The 19,659-nt window shown below is 44.6% G+C and overlaps 1 protein-coding gene across 1 annotated transcript in view; it reads right to left on the bottom strand.

Annotated features, from left to right (window-relative positions):
- Window positions 1–19,659, bottom strand: part of Wdfy4 (WDFY family member 4) — a 206,044-nt gene that overhangs the window by 89,654 nt on the left and 96,731 nt on the right. Inside the window, exons 37-38 of the mRNA XM_055612466.1 lie at window positions 18,126–18,311; window positions 16,321–16,457 (exon numbers count right to left, since the gene is read on the bottom strand). Coding sequence (XP_055468441.1) covers window positions 16,321–16,457; window positions 18,126–18,311 — 323 coding nt within the window. The remainder of the gene's footprint in view (window positions 1–16,320; window positions 16,458–18,125; window positions 18,312–19,659) is intronic.

The following is a 19,659-nucleotide window of genomic DNA, read 5'->3' on the forward strand; positions in this document are numbered from 1 at the left end:
ACAACTGCCAAACACAACTCAGGAGACCAATATTTCAAATGTATGTGACACACATACTATAATGCATGTTCCAAAACACAATATAGAGCATTGTACGTGCCAGGCCGACCAGGGCAATTTAATGTTACGAAGCGGAACTATTTCACTGACTAAGATTTCAGGTGAGCTTTAAAAGCATTCCTATTTATTGTGTCTTGGCGTACTATCAAAGAAAAATGCCTATATTTTCTAAAAAGGTGGGTAAATTTCTCCTTCCTTCCCAACTACACAGTTAGACATGAGAAGTGTTTATTAAAATATAAAATAACAAGTTTTCTCAGTCCTTTTATTTTAAAAGTTATAATTATTCACTCAAGATATTTTTCATGTTTAAAGGCAATAGGTTTTCTGTTAGTGTTTCAAATTAATTGCACCATTTTAAAAAACTCTGGTTTAATTTCCATCGCAATAAATGCCTATGTAAACAAAGATTTTTTTAATTTGATTTTTCAATATTTTTTAAGAAAGTGAGGCATTTCTGAGACCAAAGAAATTGAGAATCCATTTACCACAAAGAAAATTAATTGCAGCTGCATGCAATAGTGTCATTAAATCTTACAGATATAATTCAAAGTGAAAGAAACCTACAAAAGAATATAAACATTGCCACTTTATTTATATAAAAATTTTAAATGTAGAACAGTACTATATGATATTCATTGTCAGAAGAGAAACAGTATTTGGGGCTGAGGGGCTGCTAGCTGGAATGGGACATGGGCGCCCTGAGGGCTGCTAACCTTGTGCTTTTGATCTGGGTGGCAACTATGTTGTCTGTGTTAAAGTACTTACTTTGCATACTTGTCATTTGAGCATTTTCCATGTATATTATGTTTCAATAAAATAGAAAGTGTTTGTTGGCAAAGTAGAAAAACAATATAATTTTTTAAACCCAATTCTGGAGTAATGAGTGTAGGGTGATTTCTTTCTTTCTTTCTTTTTAATTTTGTTTGGGAAATTTTCTTCAATATTTCGGCTACATCATTTGTGTACATTTATAAGTGAAGCAATGCTTATAAGCAATACAAACAAGTAAGAATTGAATAACTGACAACTGCTGCATCCAAGGCGAGAACCCAGACTTCTTCCAAACATGGTGCTTGAGAAATATGAATTAGGAATTGTGTACCCTCAGAGACCCTTGAGCTAAGGCAGATGTCTTCTGATAGCAACTGTGCGACCTGTCAGAAAGAGCAGGACCTTGCCCGACTGCTCTGAGCTTCTGAGGAAGGGACGGGCCCAGGCAGACCCACTTCAGCAAGAGGACAGAAAAGGCTTTGCAGTTAGTCTGGTATTGCAGGATGTGAGTGTGGGGACAGAAAGCAGGGAATTAAGACACCTTGGTTTCTGGCCTTTGGCAGCCACACTACATGAATAGATCAATCTTTCTAACACTGAATCCATCTTGTGTTACACAAAGTTGCCAGCGTCTCTGTGGTGTGCCTGCTAAGGTGGCATGAAGCTGAAATGGGACTGTGGAGTGGATGTACTTTCGAAGCTGTCACCTGAAGACAACACGTGGGTGCAAAATACCAGAATTGTGAAGAAGTTCAGTTGTGGGGACCAATAGATGTAGCTATTCTCTTCTGTAGCTGTCTTCATCTTTACCCAAGAGGAACGCCAATGAGGATCCAGTATTGAGAACCCAGCAGAAGCCAGAGGCCTCAAACCAGACCAATGACTCATTGCAATGAACATTTGCAAGTAAAGATGTGTGGACAAAAGTATACACTGTGGGACACACTGTGACACACTAGAGCTTCCATGATGAGATGTGTTCTATACTTTGTTTTGTTTATATTAGTCTGTTAGTAGGCAGAGGGGAACATGGCAATAGAAAGGACAAGGCCAAAAAGCCAAGGCGAAAGGAAGGTCCCCAGTGGCACAGGATATGAGCAATGGCAAAGAGAGGTTCCTCATGTCTGGGTAGTAGAGGGAAGGGGTACATATGTGGAGTAGATGTTGGTGTCACCTGGAGAGTGAGAGGGTTCCTACCTGGTAGTTTCCTTCTCCAGTACAGAGAGGGAAGTATGGTGGCTCTGCTTTCTCCATGAAAGCTGAGAAGGAGTAGTGAGTATAATGGCAAATGGGAGGGGGCTAAGCAGGAGAACATCAGTGATTTGCCTAAGAGTGTGGAGAAGCCAAACGCTGTCTGTCCTCTCTACTGACAGGCACAAAGAACTTTACAGCTGATAAAGGGTCCGCGTGTGCAGAGCACATCTTCCCCATAGGCCTGTGTTATTACTCCCATCAGCTGAGCTGGACACTGAGGCAAAGTGAGGATGAGTGACTGCAGGCAGAGTGGAAAATAAAGATGAGTTCTGGACTCTGTCATCACAAACACCTCCACCTGCTGCATCTCCGCAGCCCTAAACAGAAATCAAGTGCCTGTGACCTCAGGTCCTTCTGTGACCTGGAAAGTTGTTATCCACAGGCTGCAGGGACAAGAGTAAGGAGATTTGGGTCAATTCAAGGGCAGAGGCCCATCTGCCTGGACAACAGTGGATGGGCGCATTGATTAGGGACAAATTCACAGCAGAGTTTTGTGTCACTTATTGCAACTGAATAGCCTTTGCTTAGCAACTGTCAGTCTATTAAAGAGCTCAAGAGCCTCTGAAGCAGAACAAAGGGCCCCCAAAGGCTGTCTGAGGCTTTAAGAGGGACAAAGAAGGAACCCAGGGCCCTGCTTTCTCTGTGTCTCCTTAGGGAAGCACAAGCTCCAGGAGACAGGCCTGATTTTGATATGGGGAATGGATTATATCCCACCTAGAAATCATTTTTAAGTCACTGGCCACAGCTGGATGATGTCACTCTGCCAGGGGTACCCCTGGGCCCGGCCAGTTGCTAGTGACGTGCCACTACTGTCCAAACGGAAAACACCCGCTCTCCACTGAGAGGAGTCATTGTGCTTGCTGGTGCAAAGGGTCATTAGTCCTCTAATCACATTTGGCCTCACAAAGGGAAAGGCTGATAGCTGAGGTCCAAAACTCAGGCTCTTGGTGCAGACCTACTGTTATTGAGCCCTGGCTTTTCGCAGCTGAGCGTCATGCTATCCTTTAATATTCTGACCACTCTTTTCATAGTCCATATCCCAAGGATATCATCATATATCAGCACAAACATCCAGTGGGAATATTTTTTTTTTGCTAACCTATTTATAGAAGCAGAAAATGAAGCAATTTACAAATCTCCACATAGAGGGATGCTTTATCCTCGCCACAGAATACTACGCAGCCATTGTGGACTGTTCATATAACAGACTATCACAAGTCTCCGCAGCTAAGGCTATATTAAAGCTTCTTTTTACCACCCTAACCAGATGATCTGCACAATGGTTCACTGAAGCTCATGTATGTGTGTGTGTGTGTGTGTGTGTGTGCGTGTGTATAAAGGTTTAGTGACATGGGACCACACTCCTGCCATGTTGAGATTTTTTTTAGTGGGAATAGAAAACAGGAAATTACAAAGGCAATTAAAACAATAATAATTACATCCACATGGAAAAAAATGAAAACATAATATATATAATGAGAACATATATATGTATATTTTTACATATACAGACATGGCTCCTTGGTGACCGTGGATTAATAGTAAAATGGAGAAGACAGACTGAAGCTGGGGTTAGTCAGTAGCAACGTCCCAATGTTAGGCTCTTGACCTTGACAGATGGCTACAGACAAACCTTCACCTCTTCACCATCTCACAGGTAGAAGATGTGTGTGAGTGTGGGTGAATTTTAACTTCCACTTTATCAGCCTCCCTGGCAATGTGAGTCACCAGCCCCACTGGCCAGTGTTGAAGGGTTGTTCACAAGCAAAGTTGAAAGTTACTTAAACACAAGCAGTGTATGGCTCAGTGGTCTGTTTGATCACTGATGTCCAGAGACAGCTGAACTTAATATAGAAATCAAATAACCACGGTGGCAACTCTGTAGCTGGCAAGAAAGTGTGAACAGCATGGGAATGTCAGACTAAGGGGGAATTTACACCCTGGGCAGGACAGAAAGGAAGGTCTTCATCACACAAATGCCACCGACTCTAGCAGTATGGAACTTCAAACTTCAAAATCATCTCTAGAATTTTCCATCCAACATTTTTAGACCACAGGTAATTGAAGCCCCAAAAAGCAAAACCGTGGACGAAGGGGATGGCTGTATATTTCACATCTTGCAAATAAAGCTGACATAGTTACCTTGGATTGTAAGTCCTTAGAACAATCTGGATGAGGGTAAATAATAGAAACAATTAATAAGAAAGAAAAAATTTTCATGTAACATTTCCCCTGTTTGTTGACAAAACAAGTGCACTGTCTGTGTGCCCTTAGCTGCCCAATGTGAAGAAGACAAGAGCAGCCAGGGCTCTGTAGCAGCCAGCTATGGCTGAGGGTCTTTGGGGGGACCTCTATTTGGATGATGTAGGCCAAGAGAGTTTCTTACCCTGAGTAGCCAGATAAATGCACTTTTCTCTGCTGTGGAGGCTCATCCCCTGGATTCTTAATAAATGTCAAGCAATACCAGAGTAATAATCATATTTCCAGCAATAATGACAAACAACTGGGGCCCAGAGTGGGTGAAGAGGGACTGGCTCACCACAGCGCAATTCATCTCTTGTTAAACTCACTCTCATATTAATTTCTAAGATGAACAGTGGGTTCTAATTTGTCTTTTTTTTTTTTGAACTGTGATGTTTTTATTAAATTCAATCATCCTGAGTACGTGGAGAATGACTACTTGGAAAAAAGCACTCTAGTGTAGCCAAGAATAAAGACTTCAAAATTGCAAGAAGCAAGGTTTCTTGAGGAAGTAGGCCAAACTTCTCTTCCTCCTCCTCCTCCTTCTCCTCCTCCTCTTCCTCCTCTTCTTCCTCCTCAGGGTGTCAGAGCCTGTGTGTGGCTCAAAGAATTGGGAAATGTGACAAGGTTGGCCTATCCCTACCAGCCTGTTCTCTCTGTGTCTTTGAAGTCACAACTCACAAGACTCCTCCTCAGAGAGGGGCAGACATTTAGGAATTTTAAGAAGGGACCTAAGTGAAAGATGAACATCAGGTCTGCCCAGGAATTTGCAACTCAAGGAAACATGTCTTGAGGCTTAAGACACTGAAAGGGACTGAACAGTGTCCCGATCCCTGGGTCCTCAAATTACTTATGAGATGAAGAGATTCCAAGTGCACAGGAGAAAGCTCCAAGGAAAACAAACCGACCTCTGCTAAGCAACCAGGCCAGTGATACAGTAATTATCTGTAGCCAAGGCTGCTCCACACACGGCATTTTCTTATGATGGCCTGAGCTGTGTGCACACCCTTCACACAAATGTAAACAGTTATTGAGTCTGGCAGATTTTAGAGGATTTGCAGGTCCTTCGTTGTGGGTAACTGATGCATATGAAGCACAGACTGATTTATGCTCCTGTGAACTATAGCCTCGTGGGTTGATGTATTTTCAGTGCACCTGTGTGGGGGCTACAACCTGTCAAAGGGAGTCAGGGGTGAAGTCGCCCACTTAGGGAGCAATGTCGTTGCTCAGAAGGTCGAGGACTGGGGACTTGTTTGGGTTGTGGAGGGAGGCGCTTTCTCTCTAAGTAACACCTGACACTGAAGCACTGAACAACACTGCTGACATTTCACAGACAGGAAGTAAATGGGGGCTGGAATTCCTGCAGAAGATGCCTGTTTCCACTTACCAAGGACCCTTAGTCATGCCTGCCGGTTGCTTCCACCCTCAGCGTAGACCTTTGCTCTGAATTCTCAAGATAGCACTGGCTGCCAGATGGAGCTTTCTGGGCAACACTTACAGATACATACATAAACACACACACACACACACACACACACACACACACACATACACACACACACACGCAGGCACAACCCTACCCATAGGACCCTCAGCAAAACTGCTCACCCTGGCCCTCTCGAGACCCATACCAGGGCTTGCTAGTAGATGCCCACTGTTGATTCACTCCAGAGGTCCAAGTCACCCAGTCAGCAACCAGTTTTCTTTTCCCTTTGTCTGGGTCCTCACAGCGGCAGCCATTGTGGTGAAAGAATGCCTAATCAAGAGCCTCTCCGGATCTAGGCCTTGTGCTGACTCCAGAGCCTTAGGGATGAGCGGGGCACAACAGTTTTCTAAATGGGCTTGAAACTCTTCTGAGAAAAGTAAATAAGACTAAGACGAAGCAGCCTAGAGTCGTGGTCAGTCTAGACAAGGTTTGGCGGGCTGTCAGGAGTAGTAGTGCTCTTTAAGCATGGGAAAGAGTGTTGGCCAATAGAAGAAGGCTCCAGGTAGGGAGGACCACAAATGCCAGAGGGAAGAAAGTCGATTCTTGCACCAAGGGGAGGATCTAACAGGAGCAAAAACTGTGCGGGGCTTAAGATAAACTTGGAATTGTGAGAAATGTGGTAAAAGCTAGCTGCACCGGAGTTCTCCCCCATTGCTTCTGGATCTGCATCTATTCCAGACCTCATGAGACCTCAGGATGGTTTTTGGTAAGTGACAGGACAACCAAAGGATATGAACTTTAAAAAGTCACAGCAGGGGAGTAAAGGTGAGCTGGGCAGGGCTAAGCAGCTAGGCAGGGACCATCTGCTGTGTTCTTTCTGTTCCCCTAGCCAAGGCTCCGCATCTTAGTGGGAGTATAGTTAGGGGACTTTCCAAGCTCCCGGCATGCAATGATTCCCAGGAAGCTGGACCCAGGTCGAAGCTTGACTTAAGTCATTATAGACCACATAATTATGATCAAGATTGCTCAGAAGCCATTTTCCTGTTATGTTTCCTAAACTCATTTCTTTGTTGAATGCATCTTCATCTAAATGTATCATAAATACTTTAGAGAGTGAGTAAAAATATAAATAAATACATAAAAGTAGACACGGTACTTGGGTCATTCCAAACTGGCAGCCGGCCCATTGGCAGATGGTCGTAACTGTCGCTAGGGGCCACTGTCTTCTCGCCAATCTGCATTCACACCCTCTTCCTCCTCCAAGTCTCAGGCTGAGTTCTTCCTGACCCTGCTTAGGCCTTAGTTTTCTTACAAAGCCCCCTATCATGCCACAGTTATTTTACCTAACTAAAAGGGGGGCCTCTACCATCAGGGACTATGCTTTGTTGTTGTTGTTAGCATTCCGCAGCCTTAACCAAGAGTCTGAAGCACAGTAGGAAATCAATGAATGTGTGTAAAACGCTGGAGGAAGGACTAATGGAGAAGAGCAAGGCAGCTAGAGATGGATGGAGATAGAGACATAGAAGTAAAAGGACCCACAGATAAATATGTCCCTCTCTGACCCTGGAGAACTTGGAGATGATTCTTGGCTACTGGTTCCTTTCGCTCTCCTCCTTGTCCACACCTCCACCCTATGTCTACACTCAGCCAAAGAGGCCTGCTTACATCCCCAATATACAATCTCATTCTCACCCTAAAACCTTGCCACTAGTTCTTTGCTCTTTGCCGTTGTCACTTTCCTGAGAAGCCTTCTAGGACTCTCTGATAGAGCATACATTTCTCCTCAGGTTATTTTATTCTACTGTAACTTCTTAACCATTCATTCCCTTTGGCTTTCAGTCTGACTCCCCTCAGAGAGAAAGTTCCTTTCTCTTTTGCTCCATTGTCACCAGTCTGTAGACTGAATCCCTGATGTTAAAGTCTATGAATCAAAATGAGTCCAACCCAAGCTTGTTCACTTACATTGTTCCTTTTACTCAGTGCTCTCAGCCACTGCCTTAATGGTCTCTGTTAGGACCAGGTGGGAGACTGTACCCATAGACCCCCCGAGTCTCGAAATGCTCAGCCCACTCAAGACCAGACTTAAAGGCTTTTTAATACTCTCCCCATATTGTCCTCTGTGTTCAACCTCTCCTTTCTTCTTTGTCAGGCCAACAAGCTAAGTTTTCACCAACCCCCATCAACAACGGCAAAGAAGAAATTTTCCGAAGTTCCCGTTCTGAGACTTTGAAAGACTTTTTTAATTAACCAAAATGGTTTCTCATAATAGATGGGTCCCAGGGCGAGAACGCCGCTGTAACTCACGCGACAGGCGCCCCAGCGGCCGGGCTGCTAGCGGGGCGCCTAGCGGGTTGTGAATGGCAGCAACGCCTCAGGAGGGCCTCATCCTGATTCTCCACTCCACGACCATCTGCCGTTCTATCATTTATATAGTTGGGGACACTTCTGTCTTTGGGAACAATAAAGCTTTTTTTTTTTTTTGCTTTGATGAATACATTTAAGTTTTGAAAATTTGAATTTAGAGAAATCAACAAAAATGTATGTCACCCCACCCCAAAATTCATAATGCCTAATTTCCTCAGATGAGGTCACTTAGCTCCAAACATAACTCCAGTTTTCAGGTTTTAAGGTTATAAGGTTATAAGGAAGTTCGTGTGCAAACATCAGAACCTTAGAGAGATCTCTGGTACTGATTATCCTTTCAAGGGCCACATTCAGTTTTCAAAAGGATTTTAGGCATGGTAAGACTAAATAATTTCAAGTATTTTGATTTTCAAAATCTTACTACAAGGATGATTTAGAAAGGATACACCCTTCAATCCGCAGTGGTGTCCCCAGGTAGAGAATGAGCCACTGACTAATGCATTGCCTTTGTGCCTGCTCCCTTTAATGGCTTTGCACTCTTGCCCCTATTTGTGAAAGGCTACTGATTGAAAGAATACCCGAAGAGATGAGTTCCTTCAGAGTTCATGGGGTACCATGACAGTTATCTGAGCAAAGATACAGACCAGGCAAGGGTGAATATAACCAACTACAAAGAAGACTGCAAGCAATTGTTACTAGGGAAGTTACGTTAATGCTGATTATTTAGTTGGTGAAGTTTACAAGCTTACATTGTGAATGAGACAGGATATAGGAAGAGAAGTTTTAAGAGTAAATCAAGACAAAATCATGGTACATAAAGTCATATTGGGTAAGCACAGCAGATTGACATTATCTGATTTTGGCTGCAGATTCCTTCTTCAGTTTTGAATCTTGCTGGCTAATCAATGTCTGCTTAATGAATGAGCGAAGGAGAATCCACCTTGAATGGATATATGAAAGTAAGCCATCCTTCATGAAGTGGATGGTAAGTATAGCATAGCTCACAGCTTTCTCGGAGTGCAGGGAGAAGTCAGAATATGTACCAGAGATAGACTCCATCTTGTCTCTGTGGAGCCCTTGTCTGGATGCAGATCAGAATCCTGGACAGTGATGCTTTGTTCATGCTGGCCGGCCACGTCAGGGTCACTGTCATTCAATATGCATTTAATGACACCATGAACACTAGAAAACCAGCCACTCTGCTTCAACCACAGGTATCTGTCTACACCCACAGTGATGGGCAGTCAGTGGTTCACTGAATTCTATTCACAGCCATGCCATGGCCTTGAACCTTTTATGGGAACAAAACAGCCTCAGGCCCCTGTGCTCTGTGCCTTCATCTGAAATCCACTTAAAACTGAAAGGTCTGAATCCAGCATATCTAGCTTTGGAATCATCATCATCCAAGAAGAGGTCGAAGTAATCTAATATCAGGATAAGAGACTACATCAGTGAATCAGATGGCTTCAACTGAATCTTTAAATGGTACAGAAATTCGTGTACAAAGATGACAGAGAGGATATCAGGTACCCTGGACCCTCTGCTGTATTAGAAGATAAACATTCCAGGATCTAATCTCAATCACCCCAATGATGAAAGTTTTGGCACTTTGGATAAAGAGGTTTCTTTCTTGGGGAGCTTTTCCTCCATCAGGTGTCTGGGACACCATGATGGTTCAGAAATCTCAGGAGGTTTCTGATTTCAGTCCTACCGTCGGCTCTTTTCCATTCTAATATTGCACTAGAAACCACAGGCTACCCAAAGAAAGCAGGAGAATGTAAACTCGGAACCAAGAACCACTGGATCACGTTTCATGAGTTCAGTCTCTCTTCCCTGAGTAGGCAGAAGAACCGTTGTATCTTGCTTTCCTCCAAACATTAGTTACAGTCCCCAAACAAAACTGACAGAAAGGATACATAAAAATAGGATGAAAAAGATGTCTCAGATGTTAAGAGCATTTGCTGCCTATAAAAAGGACCTGACTTGGGTTCTCAGTACCCATCGTCGGCAGCTAACAAGCCGCCTGTAACTACAGTTGCAGGGGATCCCACACCCTCTTCTGGCTTCCATGCTTTCTGCACACTCATGTTCTACTCACATATATACACTCAGGCGCTTAAAATACAATAAATAAATCTTTAAAAATACACGTTGGCCCGAAAATGTCTTCAAAAACTAAGCTTGGTTAGAGAATTTAGAATATGAATTATGGACATTTTTCAAGAAAAGAATCAGTTGTAATATTTTTGGCATCAAGAGCACAACGATAAGCAAACGCTTTAAATGAAATGACCCCCCCCCTCAAAAAAAATCACTGTGCACAGACTAAGTCTCTCAACACATAGCCGAGTGTCATGGTGTACAATCCTTGCTGTAATTCAAACATGGAACAGCGCAACGGCAGCCTTAATACTCACTGCTAATAGCAAAATGATTCTTTTTATTGAAGAAGAAGAAAAAAATAAAAACGATGTCGCTCTAAGCAGTTTTGAAATGAATATCTGATTCAAAACTTCCCCTGTGCATATAATTGCATGCTAATTTACATTTTAATTACTTCCTAAGAAATCAAAGGCATTTGTTGACAGTGGAACATAATGTCAACTTCACGGTGCACTGTTGGTGGATGCTTAATGAACTTAATTAGATAATTAGTGATGTTAATTATCCTTCTATTATGAAGATAAAGATGTCTCACAAATGATGTACTCAGTGAAGAAACATCATTAAAGGTATCAGTGTTTGCTTTTGTTCATTTACGTCTATTTTTCAAATTCCTGTAACCGGCTTATGATAAACGGTGACAAGGAAAACTTAAAAATGGGGAGAAAAGAGGCCAGTCACCGCCGTCGCTCAGCCTACTGTTGATCTTCCCAGTATTCTGGGTGCTGACACCATGGTGGGGCTGCTGCCGCTGTGGACAAAGGTCTGTTGTAATAAACTACAGCTACAGATGCATGCTAGAGTAAAACGACTCCGGGTAGGACATTGGTTGTAAAATGATAATGGAACGGCCAGATCCCCATTGTCTAGCAGCATCGTAGTCATCCTGATGCCACGGCACCACAGCCTGTGCACGCTGGTGCTGATGCTGGCGTGAACACCTGGGCTGCCAGTCCTTAAAAGCCCAGCACCTGCACGCGCAAGCTCGTTGATCATGGCCATAGGCAACTGCATAACTGTTCACGCACTCCATCTCCTCAGGGAAAGTGGCCTGCAAACAGTGTGCTGGGCCACGCCAGCAACAAGCTGCAGCCTGCTGTGCATCTAAGAAACAAGTCACCCATTTCCACACAGAGGGAGCTTAGTCTGCTCCCCTATTGGATCTGGCACTTGCTTCTTCTACACGTGTTCTTTCTCAGCTCAGATACCTACAGTTGCTCAGTCATATGGCAAGGTCCAGACCAGCACATTTATGCAAGATGGCTACACTGGCAACAGAGGGGACTCAGGGACTCAGCGGTACCTGTAGTCCTGGACACAAGCACTGAACGTCCTATAGTCCTGTCCGGCATTATAAGGGTGTCCCTGTAAGGTGCCCACACTACCAACAGAAGGGACTCCAAAGTTCTAGGTGAAGGCGTTGCACAGAAGCTTACAACCCTAAGGTCAGCATGCTATACCTACACACACACACACACACACACACACACACACACACACACACACACGCATGCACTCACACACATACCAAACCAAACCCTTTGAAAATATGCCCACGACCACCGGACAATTATCAAATTTTAGCCTCACTCTTAAATCAACTAAAAGCTTTCCGTTTCTTTGTTCAAAAGAGCAGCTGGGCCACCTCTGGCCATTCCTGGGTTTCTTTGGTTCAAGTGCCCATAAATGAAACTTCCTTGTCTGTTTGTGAGATGATTTGGTCTCATATGTACTGTCTCCATGACAGCAGGTCCTACCATCTGCTATCAGAATGAATCCCCGACAGTGCTGCCCACCACAATTAAGGAAACCAAGATCCCATTTGCCAGGTCTTAGTAATGGTGCTTATACCACTAAAACATCAAAAACAAACAAACAAACAAACAAACAAACAAACAAACAAAAAACCCCACATTTCTTTGTGGATGGTTTTACTCCTTAACAGATAGCCCTATTTAATTGCATGCTCTCAATGTTTTCCCCCACAACCAAGTTTTCCAGTCATTCCTCAGAGCATCTGTATGTTCAGGTTTTCAATGGCTGTTCTCTGGCTTCCAGTACCCCACACATCTCCTGACTTGTGGGCACAGCGTGAGCATTTCCTCTTCTACATTCCAGTGAGCACTTGTCACCAAAGTCACCTCTCTCTCTAGACCTTCTGCACCTCCACTTTAGAAGTCCTGGTGTGTTTTAATTTTCTCCCAACTTTAGACTACCTGCTCCAAGAAAACATCCATCAAGTCATGCTTGCATTTGGTAGAAATCCTAACTTGTCCACAACCCTTAGACCGCATTTGCTATATGTTTGATATATGTAATACTATTCAGTGGGACAGCCCTGTGGGTTTCAAATTCTCTAAATTTTTTCATTAAGCTCTTCAACACCTCTGCCTCTGGCTCTTTACACACTGAACATCTGAAAACACTGACTTGCTCTTCTAATTGCCTTTTCCTTCTCAGCTTTACTCCCTACACTATAACACACTTTATTTCAAAGCCCATTCTAGCTGTTTTTGAGAAATCTGGTCTAACCCTGGACTCTTGAGATCAGAAGTTTGAAGACTGAGGCTTGCCCCCAGTACTTTCTCTCCCAGCTACAGAGGTGCCGAGGCTTTAAACTAGAAGATAGAGCTGTCACCAGCAGACTGCATTCCTCCTTCACGCTCGGCCACAGCAGGAGAGTCCTCAGCCCCTGATCAGGAGGGCATGAGAATAAATATGACAGCAGGGAACCCATGAGCCACTCCTTCGCACCCTCCATTTCTGTTCACCCGCTCTCTCTTCCACAACTACTTTTTTAGTTTCACGACTTCTTTAAGGAGAAGGTAAGTGCACACAAACATTTTAAAATGTAGGGAAAGCAGAGGTGGCAGGGAGGAGAAAGGGCTAGAAGTGATGGATTGAGGCCAGAGACTCATTAGCATTGTTCCCTTTGCTTCTGTGTATGTTTGAAGTTTTCCATGAAGAAGTGAGGAGGAAAGTGCTTAGAGTAGATAGATGGTCACAAGTGTCACTTCCTTTGCCAAGGACATTAGCAAGAGTGTCCCTCATTGGAGCTGTCACTGATTTTTGGGGGGTGAGGTTGCTGCATCTTGTCCTTGGTTATAGGTAAGGCTGCTCCAAGGGAGACATTATCTACGGATCAGGGACAGAGATGATAGAAGATGCACTGTGAGTGGCAGATTATCCAAGGCCCCCAAGAACGGCTACTGGTGATGTTTGTGGGGATGCTGATACAAGTGGCATATGTGGACAAGGACAATCTTTAGAGGACCCTGAATGCACTTAGAGCAAATTCAAATGCTCTTCTGGTCGTGGCAAAGCAGATGTATGAATGCTGCACAAAAAAGCTTATCTCTGGTATTTTAGCAACTCCGGTGAAATCTTCACACAGCCCTTCTTTCCCTACACAAGTCCGTTTGTTTCAGCATTCACTGTGCTATTGAAAACAGCAACTAGAAGTGGGGGCAACTGTGTCTCAGTGGAAATGCGGTAGGCACAGGGTCAGCACTTTGTGGAGCGCCCTTCTCCTCCAAGAGCTTTGACGGGAAACTAGAAGATGGTCTCCTTCCATCTACAGGGCTGGTAGATGCTTGCACAGGTACTGTGCACAGGTAGACAGTGTGTGTGGTTTCCCGGAGACAAGCAAGGAGAAGTCCTGCTCATAGTCCACCCAAAAAGACATGAATTGGTAGATGTATGTATTCAGATGAACTCCGGCCTCTTTAAGGACCCCTCCCGTCCTCTGACTGTCACCTTTCTCACTGCCAACAGATTTTTCTAAGCTGTACTCGCTCCTTTCACATGCCAGACTTTCTCTCTTCTCTGTTATTTTCTCTGGCCTTGGCAGGCTCTGTCTTCAGCCTTGGGTAGCAGAAGTTTCCTGCATTCTTTGATGTTGGATACTTCAACAACTGCTGCTGTGTCCTTTCCTACTTAAACAATGGACATCCCCTGAACACCCTCTTACCTTGGGACCAACACCCTTAACCTGTGCATGAACAAGACCCCACCACACACCCTTGTTCAACCTTGCACAAATGGATACATCCAACATGGTCATTTGCACCTTATCTGACACTGGTCCCTGTCTTGTCCCTGTTAGTACCCTTGGGCTTTTGCTGCCTGGTGCTTCTACCCTACACTGCCTGCCAAGCCTCTCTCCTTCTTGCCTCCAACCTAAAGTAACCTCCCTTGTACGCATTCCCAGTGTCTCCCAGGGTCCGGGGCGCTATTCCATTTCCCAATGCTTTTCTTTCCATGCATGTCAGTAGATGGTGTTTTGCTTTGTATCTTGGGATAACTTTAGGTCTCTAGAACTGTGGAGACAATACAGAGCATTCCTGTTTACCTGACCCTCACCTGACTTCCCATGATATAAATGAACGCTATATGCCATGACAGTGCACCTGCCAAAAAAAAAGAGTGGTATTTGCTTACTGATGAAGTCTGAATACAAACTGTCCCTCACGGGCTCACTGTGTCAAGCACTTGGTCCTCAGCTGGTGTCATTATTTAAGGAAGTTTTAGAAACTTTAGGAGATGAAGCCTATCCTTGTCTCACATCCTCGCCTACCATTGTGTTCTGCCTAAGCATATGGACCAAGGCACCATGGGATGAACTCTTGGAAACCACCAACCAAAACAAATCTTTCTTATGCTAGGTGGAAAGGCAGCTTCTAAGCTGAAACAAGGACATCTGAAGTCAAGTGGGCAGGAAAGCAATATCCCCTGCTGTGGAGAAAAATGGCTGGCCAGAATATCACCCAAAATTCTCCAAGCAGACAGTGGACACGGTTAAGTGGCTTCCGGAATACCCTGAGCTGACTCTTGGGGGTCCAGTGACTTGGTTGTGCCAAGTCTCTAGACTCTATCCCCCTCTCAAGGCCTTCACCATGCTAGAAATGGTGACACCCTGATTGGATCCCGAAAGGGACTGTGATGGGCCCAGGGGGAAGAAATAATATCTATCAAAATAAGTGACATCTATGAAACCAGCCTTGACTCAAATCTCAGCTTCCATGTCAGGAAGAGCACATATTCTCCTGAAGAGGGAAAGAGGTATGAGAAATGACGAATTCTACCTCATATGTCTCACTCCCAGGAACAATTTATCAGTGCTATAGAGCTGTCAGCACTGACATGATAAGGAACAACACCGAATGAATAATGCTTCCTTCAGTACCAACTCCTTTAATTACAAGCCTCTTCTTTCCAGAAGAGAGACAGAAGATGCGAAAACACCAATTTCATGCACTCGTGCCTGAATAATATCTCCATGCTGCTTTTTCCAGATGGCGACCTCCTCACTGGAGGGACTAATGATGTGGGCATATTTAGGGAAAAACCAATAACGGAGTCTTTAACCTTCAACAACAAAAAGCGTGTTATACAAAATGTTCCTTGGGATACATTAGAAAATATCAATTACATTGCTCACTGAGGTGTAATCAGCTGTAATAATCAAAATTAATTTTTAAAAATAATTAAACAGACCCCAGGGCAAATAGTTGATGCTCTTATCTTATGACATCACAGTGTACATATGTACCTGAGAACCATGCCTTCTGGTAATGACAAAGGCAGCTCGTGGAGATGAGTGATGGATGTGGGGTCTGAAGGCTGCTGAGTTTCAATGCAGTGTGAAATGGGGGAGCCGTCTACTCCCTCCTTTCAGAACCTTCCATGCCCATTCTTTAGTATCGGTGCCTGTGGCTCGTTCTGTGCCCATTCCAACTGGGCGAGCAGTGAAAAGAAGTGTAGTTGATTTCAAAATCTGAAACCTGTTTTCCTTGTTTTAAAATGAATTTGGTTTTTAAAATGTAGGTGTGCCAAGAACACCTCATCTTGCTACCAGTTAAAACCAGCTTTAGACCTGGCTTTTCTACACACAGCCCCAACTGGAAAGCCACATGCCCATCCTCAAGCACTCAGAGATGGTGGAATTTGATACCCAGTGGCAGAGAGCAGAGAGATGACATCACAACTGGGGTTGGAGATGCCTGCGACCTCTCCCAGGACAAGGTGTCTAGACTCACCTCTGCTCTGTACTCGGGGTCCTTGGCCTGCCGCCCTGGCATCAGTCTCATGGCTGAGGACAGACTCCCACTCCACCGGGTCACTTTGCTTTGGTATGTGACACTTGAGCGACTGGCCAGTGACTTCTTCTCAGATGCTATAGGAGGAAATAGGAAACTGTCAGAACTGAAGTTGACAGAAGAGCACACGCCATTTCCACAGCTGGCAAAGGACTCTGTAAGGACTGGATGCTACATATCTTCTGCCAAAGAGAAGCAGCCCATGCTACAGGCTCACACTGGCATCTTTAGAAGTTCCTTCTACTAAGAAATGTTTATGGCCTGTGGGACCCCAGACTCGGTCCAAACTCCTGACTCCTTAAGACATAAGAACATATAGTGACTTCCCAGAGCTACCAAACCTCAGTGTTCTCATAGTATGAAATGGAGATGGAAGAATTCAGACCCACTGGGTGTCATCAGAGCGGCCTAAAATAATGTACTTAAAGGACCTGGAACATTTAAAGTGTTCACTACATGACTGCTATCCAAAGAGAGCTTCAGAGTCAGTCTTGGCATTGTATCCCTTTATATCTGCATGGGCATAAGTGTCTCACCTTATTGCGCTTCTCGCTGGCGTGATATTGTGACTCTAAATTAGATGTGAATGTGCTGCTATGGGTTGAGTATGTTCCCTCCAAATTCATGTTGTAATATCCCTACTGTGATGCTAGGAAGGGTCTTTGGAGAAGCGACAAAGTCATGAGGCTTTGTCCTTGTGGATGGATTCATGCCTGATAAAGGAGCTGAAGGAAACTGGCTAAAGCTTTCTCTGTCCTTCCATCTCTTCATCTCTTGGAGGATCACAATAAGGCCTAACTTGAAAGCGGACAGATCCCTTACCAGACACCCGCTACCTTTTAGAACTCTACAAAACTGAACTTCTATCAAACTTATACTTTTTATTCAAGAAGCACAAATGGACTAAGACAGACATATGCACACATATCTTCCAGGACGATTTGGAAAGCCAGTTAGATAAGGACAATAAGAGAACAGACATGCAAACACCTATCGCTTGAGATGCTGTAAACTTTTGTCATGTGGAAAGACTTTGAAAAAGGATATGAATTTTGAATGTCAGTCCCCTACAAGCAAAATTAAGATCTCATTGCTGAGTTGCTAACTATGAAACTATGAAATGGGGAGGAGCCCCCCCCATCAGTGGACTTGGCAAGGGGCAGGGTGGAGATGAGGGAGGGAGGGTGGGGTTGGGAGGGAATGAGGGAGCGGGATACAGCTGGGATACAGAGTTAATAAAATGTAATTGATAAGAAAAAATAAAAGAAAAGAAAAGAAAGTGAAATATTTGGTCACTCCTAGGCTAATACTTCAAGGACAGCCATTCATTTCATGAGGTGACAGCACATAGACTGAGGCTCCAGGCTGCTGTGTAGCTGGGGGCAAAATTTCAAAGCTGGCAGGTGATGATCAGGGCCAGAGCTAGTGCTCCAACCTCCCAAGCCATAGCCAGAGCCCTGAACAAGTGACCAGTCCCTCTGAGAGACTGTTGTAAGCTGCCAGCTTGGCTGGTACTTCCAGCCTTCCTTCTCCCCAGCAGGCAAACACAGCACACACTCTTTGTGAGAACCAAGAAGAAATCTGTCAGTGATGAAAACCACATCCTCAAAAGGTATGAAACAGAAAAGGCCCTGTCTCTGGATAAAACCCTGAGGAGAAAGGGTGCCGGCCCTGAGTGGACCCTTGGAAGATCTGGTTTTATAAGACCCAGGAGTTTTCATTCTTTGATTTGAGTGGACAGAGACCTAAGTAATGCTGCCAGGCTCTGAGCATCGTCTCCTCCCAGAGAGGGGTAATCTCCTCCATCTTCACTTCACTTTCCCCAGCCTTCACAGAGAGATCGATCTTGAAGGCATCCTCCAGTGTCTGTCGCCTCTGCGCCACCAGCTGCTGCCAGAGTGTCCGCGCTGACTTCTGGATGTTGTGCTGGACTAACAAAAAGAGTACACAACGCTGTGAAAGTGGCCTCTCCCAAACAGGGTCAAGAGGGCCACAAGACACAATACCACTCTTGATGTCTTCATGATCAGCTCAACCTTGCTTGCTCCCCCAGAAGTCAGTATGTGTAGAGCCAAAGAATACCAACATCCATGTAAGATGGCTTCTTCCTTTTTCCCATGTCTAACTAACCCCCCACTAAGCCCTATCTGCCTTTCATGTACAAATCTAGAAAATGAGATCAAGGGATCAAGAGGTCTCTTTCCAATCCCCCATTCTGTCTGATACTATTGGCATCCCTTCTGTGACTCCTCAGTAGCTAAAGGGTTATCCTAAGAAATGCCTCCCAACCTTCCGAGACATGCTGGTCTCTGTGGGGAATGGAGCCCAAACGCAAGGCTGTGCCCAGGTGGACCAGTTCTCTTTCTTCACAGTGAATCTGCTTCTCTGACTCTGCCCTTCTAGTGCCCTGGGTTACCTAGACACATCTACAAGCCAGCTAGCTCTGTCTGGTACACCAAAGTCTCTAGTCCCTTGAACTGTCTGAACCTCCTCCAGTCTTAAGCTACTGTCTCCTCTTTGAAGATAAGCTAGAGTCTCTCTCTCTCTCTTCCTTGCCCTCTATCTCTTCCTCTCCCTCTCCCTTTCCTTCTCTTCCCTCTTTCTCTCCCTTTTCCTCCCTGTCCCTCTCTGTGAGCATATGTGCAGATACATCCAGACATATGAATATGTGGAGGTCAGGGACCAGTATTAGATGTCTTTTTATGACTATCTACCTTACTTTGGCTGAACCTGAACCCGCTTACTGGCTTGGCTAGTCTGGTTGGCCAATGAGCCCCCGGGATCCTCCTGTGTCCTTCCCCCACGCTGGGATTCAGATGTTTGCCACTGCAGTCTGCTTGTTACATGATCAGTAGGGATCAGAATTCATATCCTTGTGCTTATTCAGTAAGCATGTTGCTGACAGAGCTCCTCTCCAGGCCTAGGGTCTATTTTGCTATCCTACATGGATGGGCAACTTTCCCACCTCTACCAAATTCGAGAGTATGGCTATGCATGCTATAAACGACCCTGTGTCAGTATGTAGTTTAAAGCCACAGACTTCTGAAATTGGAAAGGCTTAGGGATCTCTCTGACTGTAGCCCAGATGTGCTCATCCTGATATTTTATATTACAAGGTGACAAGTTGGAACAGACTTCAAATCGAGCAGCAGAAGCTTGGACCTCTCAATCAAGACAGATTGCAGTCCTTAAACACATGGATGAGATTGGCGTGAGTGAGGGCATTAGTTAGTGTGTGTGTGTGTGTGTGTGTGTGTGTGTGTGTGTGTGTGTGTGTGT

The sequence above is a fragment of the Psammomys obesus genome, unplaced genomic scaffold (genome assembly GCF_907164565.1).
Source record: "Psammomys obesus unplaced genomic scaffold, mPsaObe1.curated_primary_1811, whole genome shotgun sequence".
In the NCBI taxonomy this organism is placed as follows: domain Eukaryota; kingdom Metazoa; phylum Chordata; class Mammalia; order Rodentia; family Muridae; genus Psammomys; species Psammomys obesus.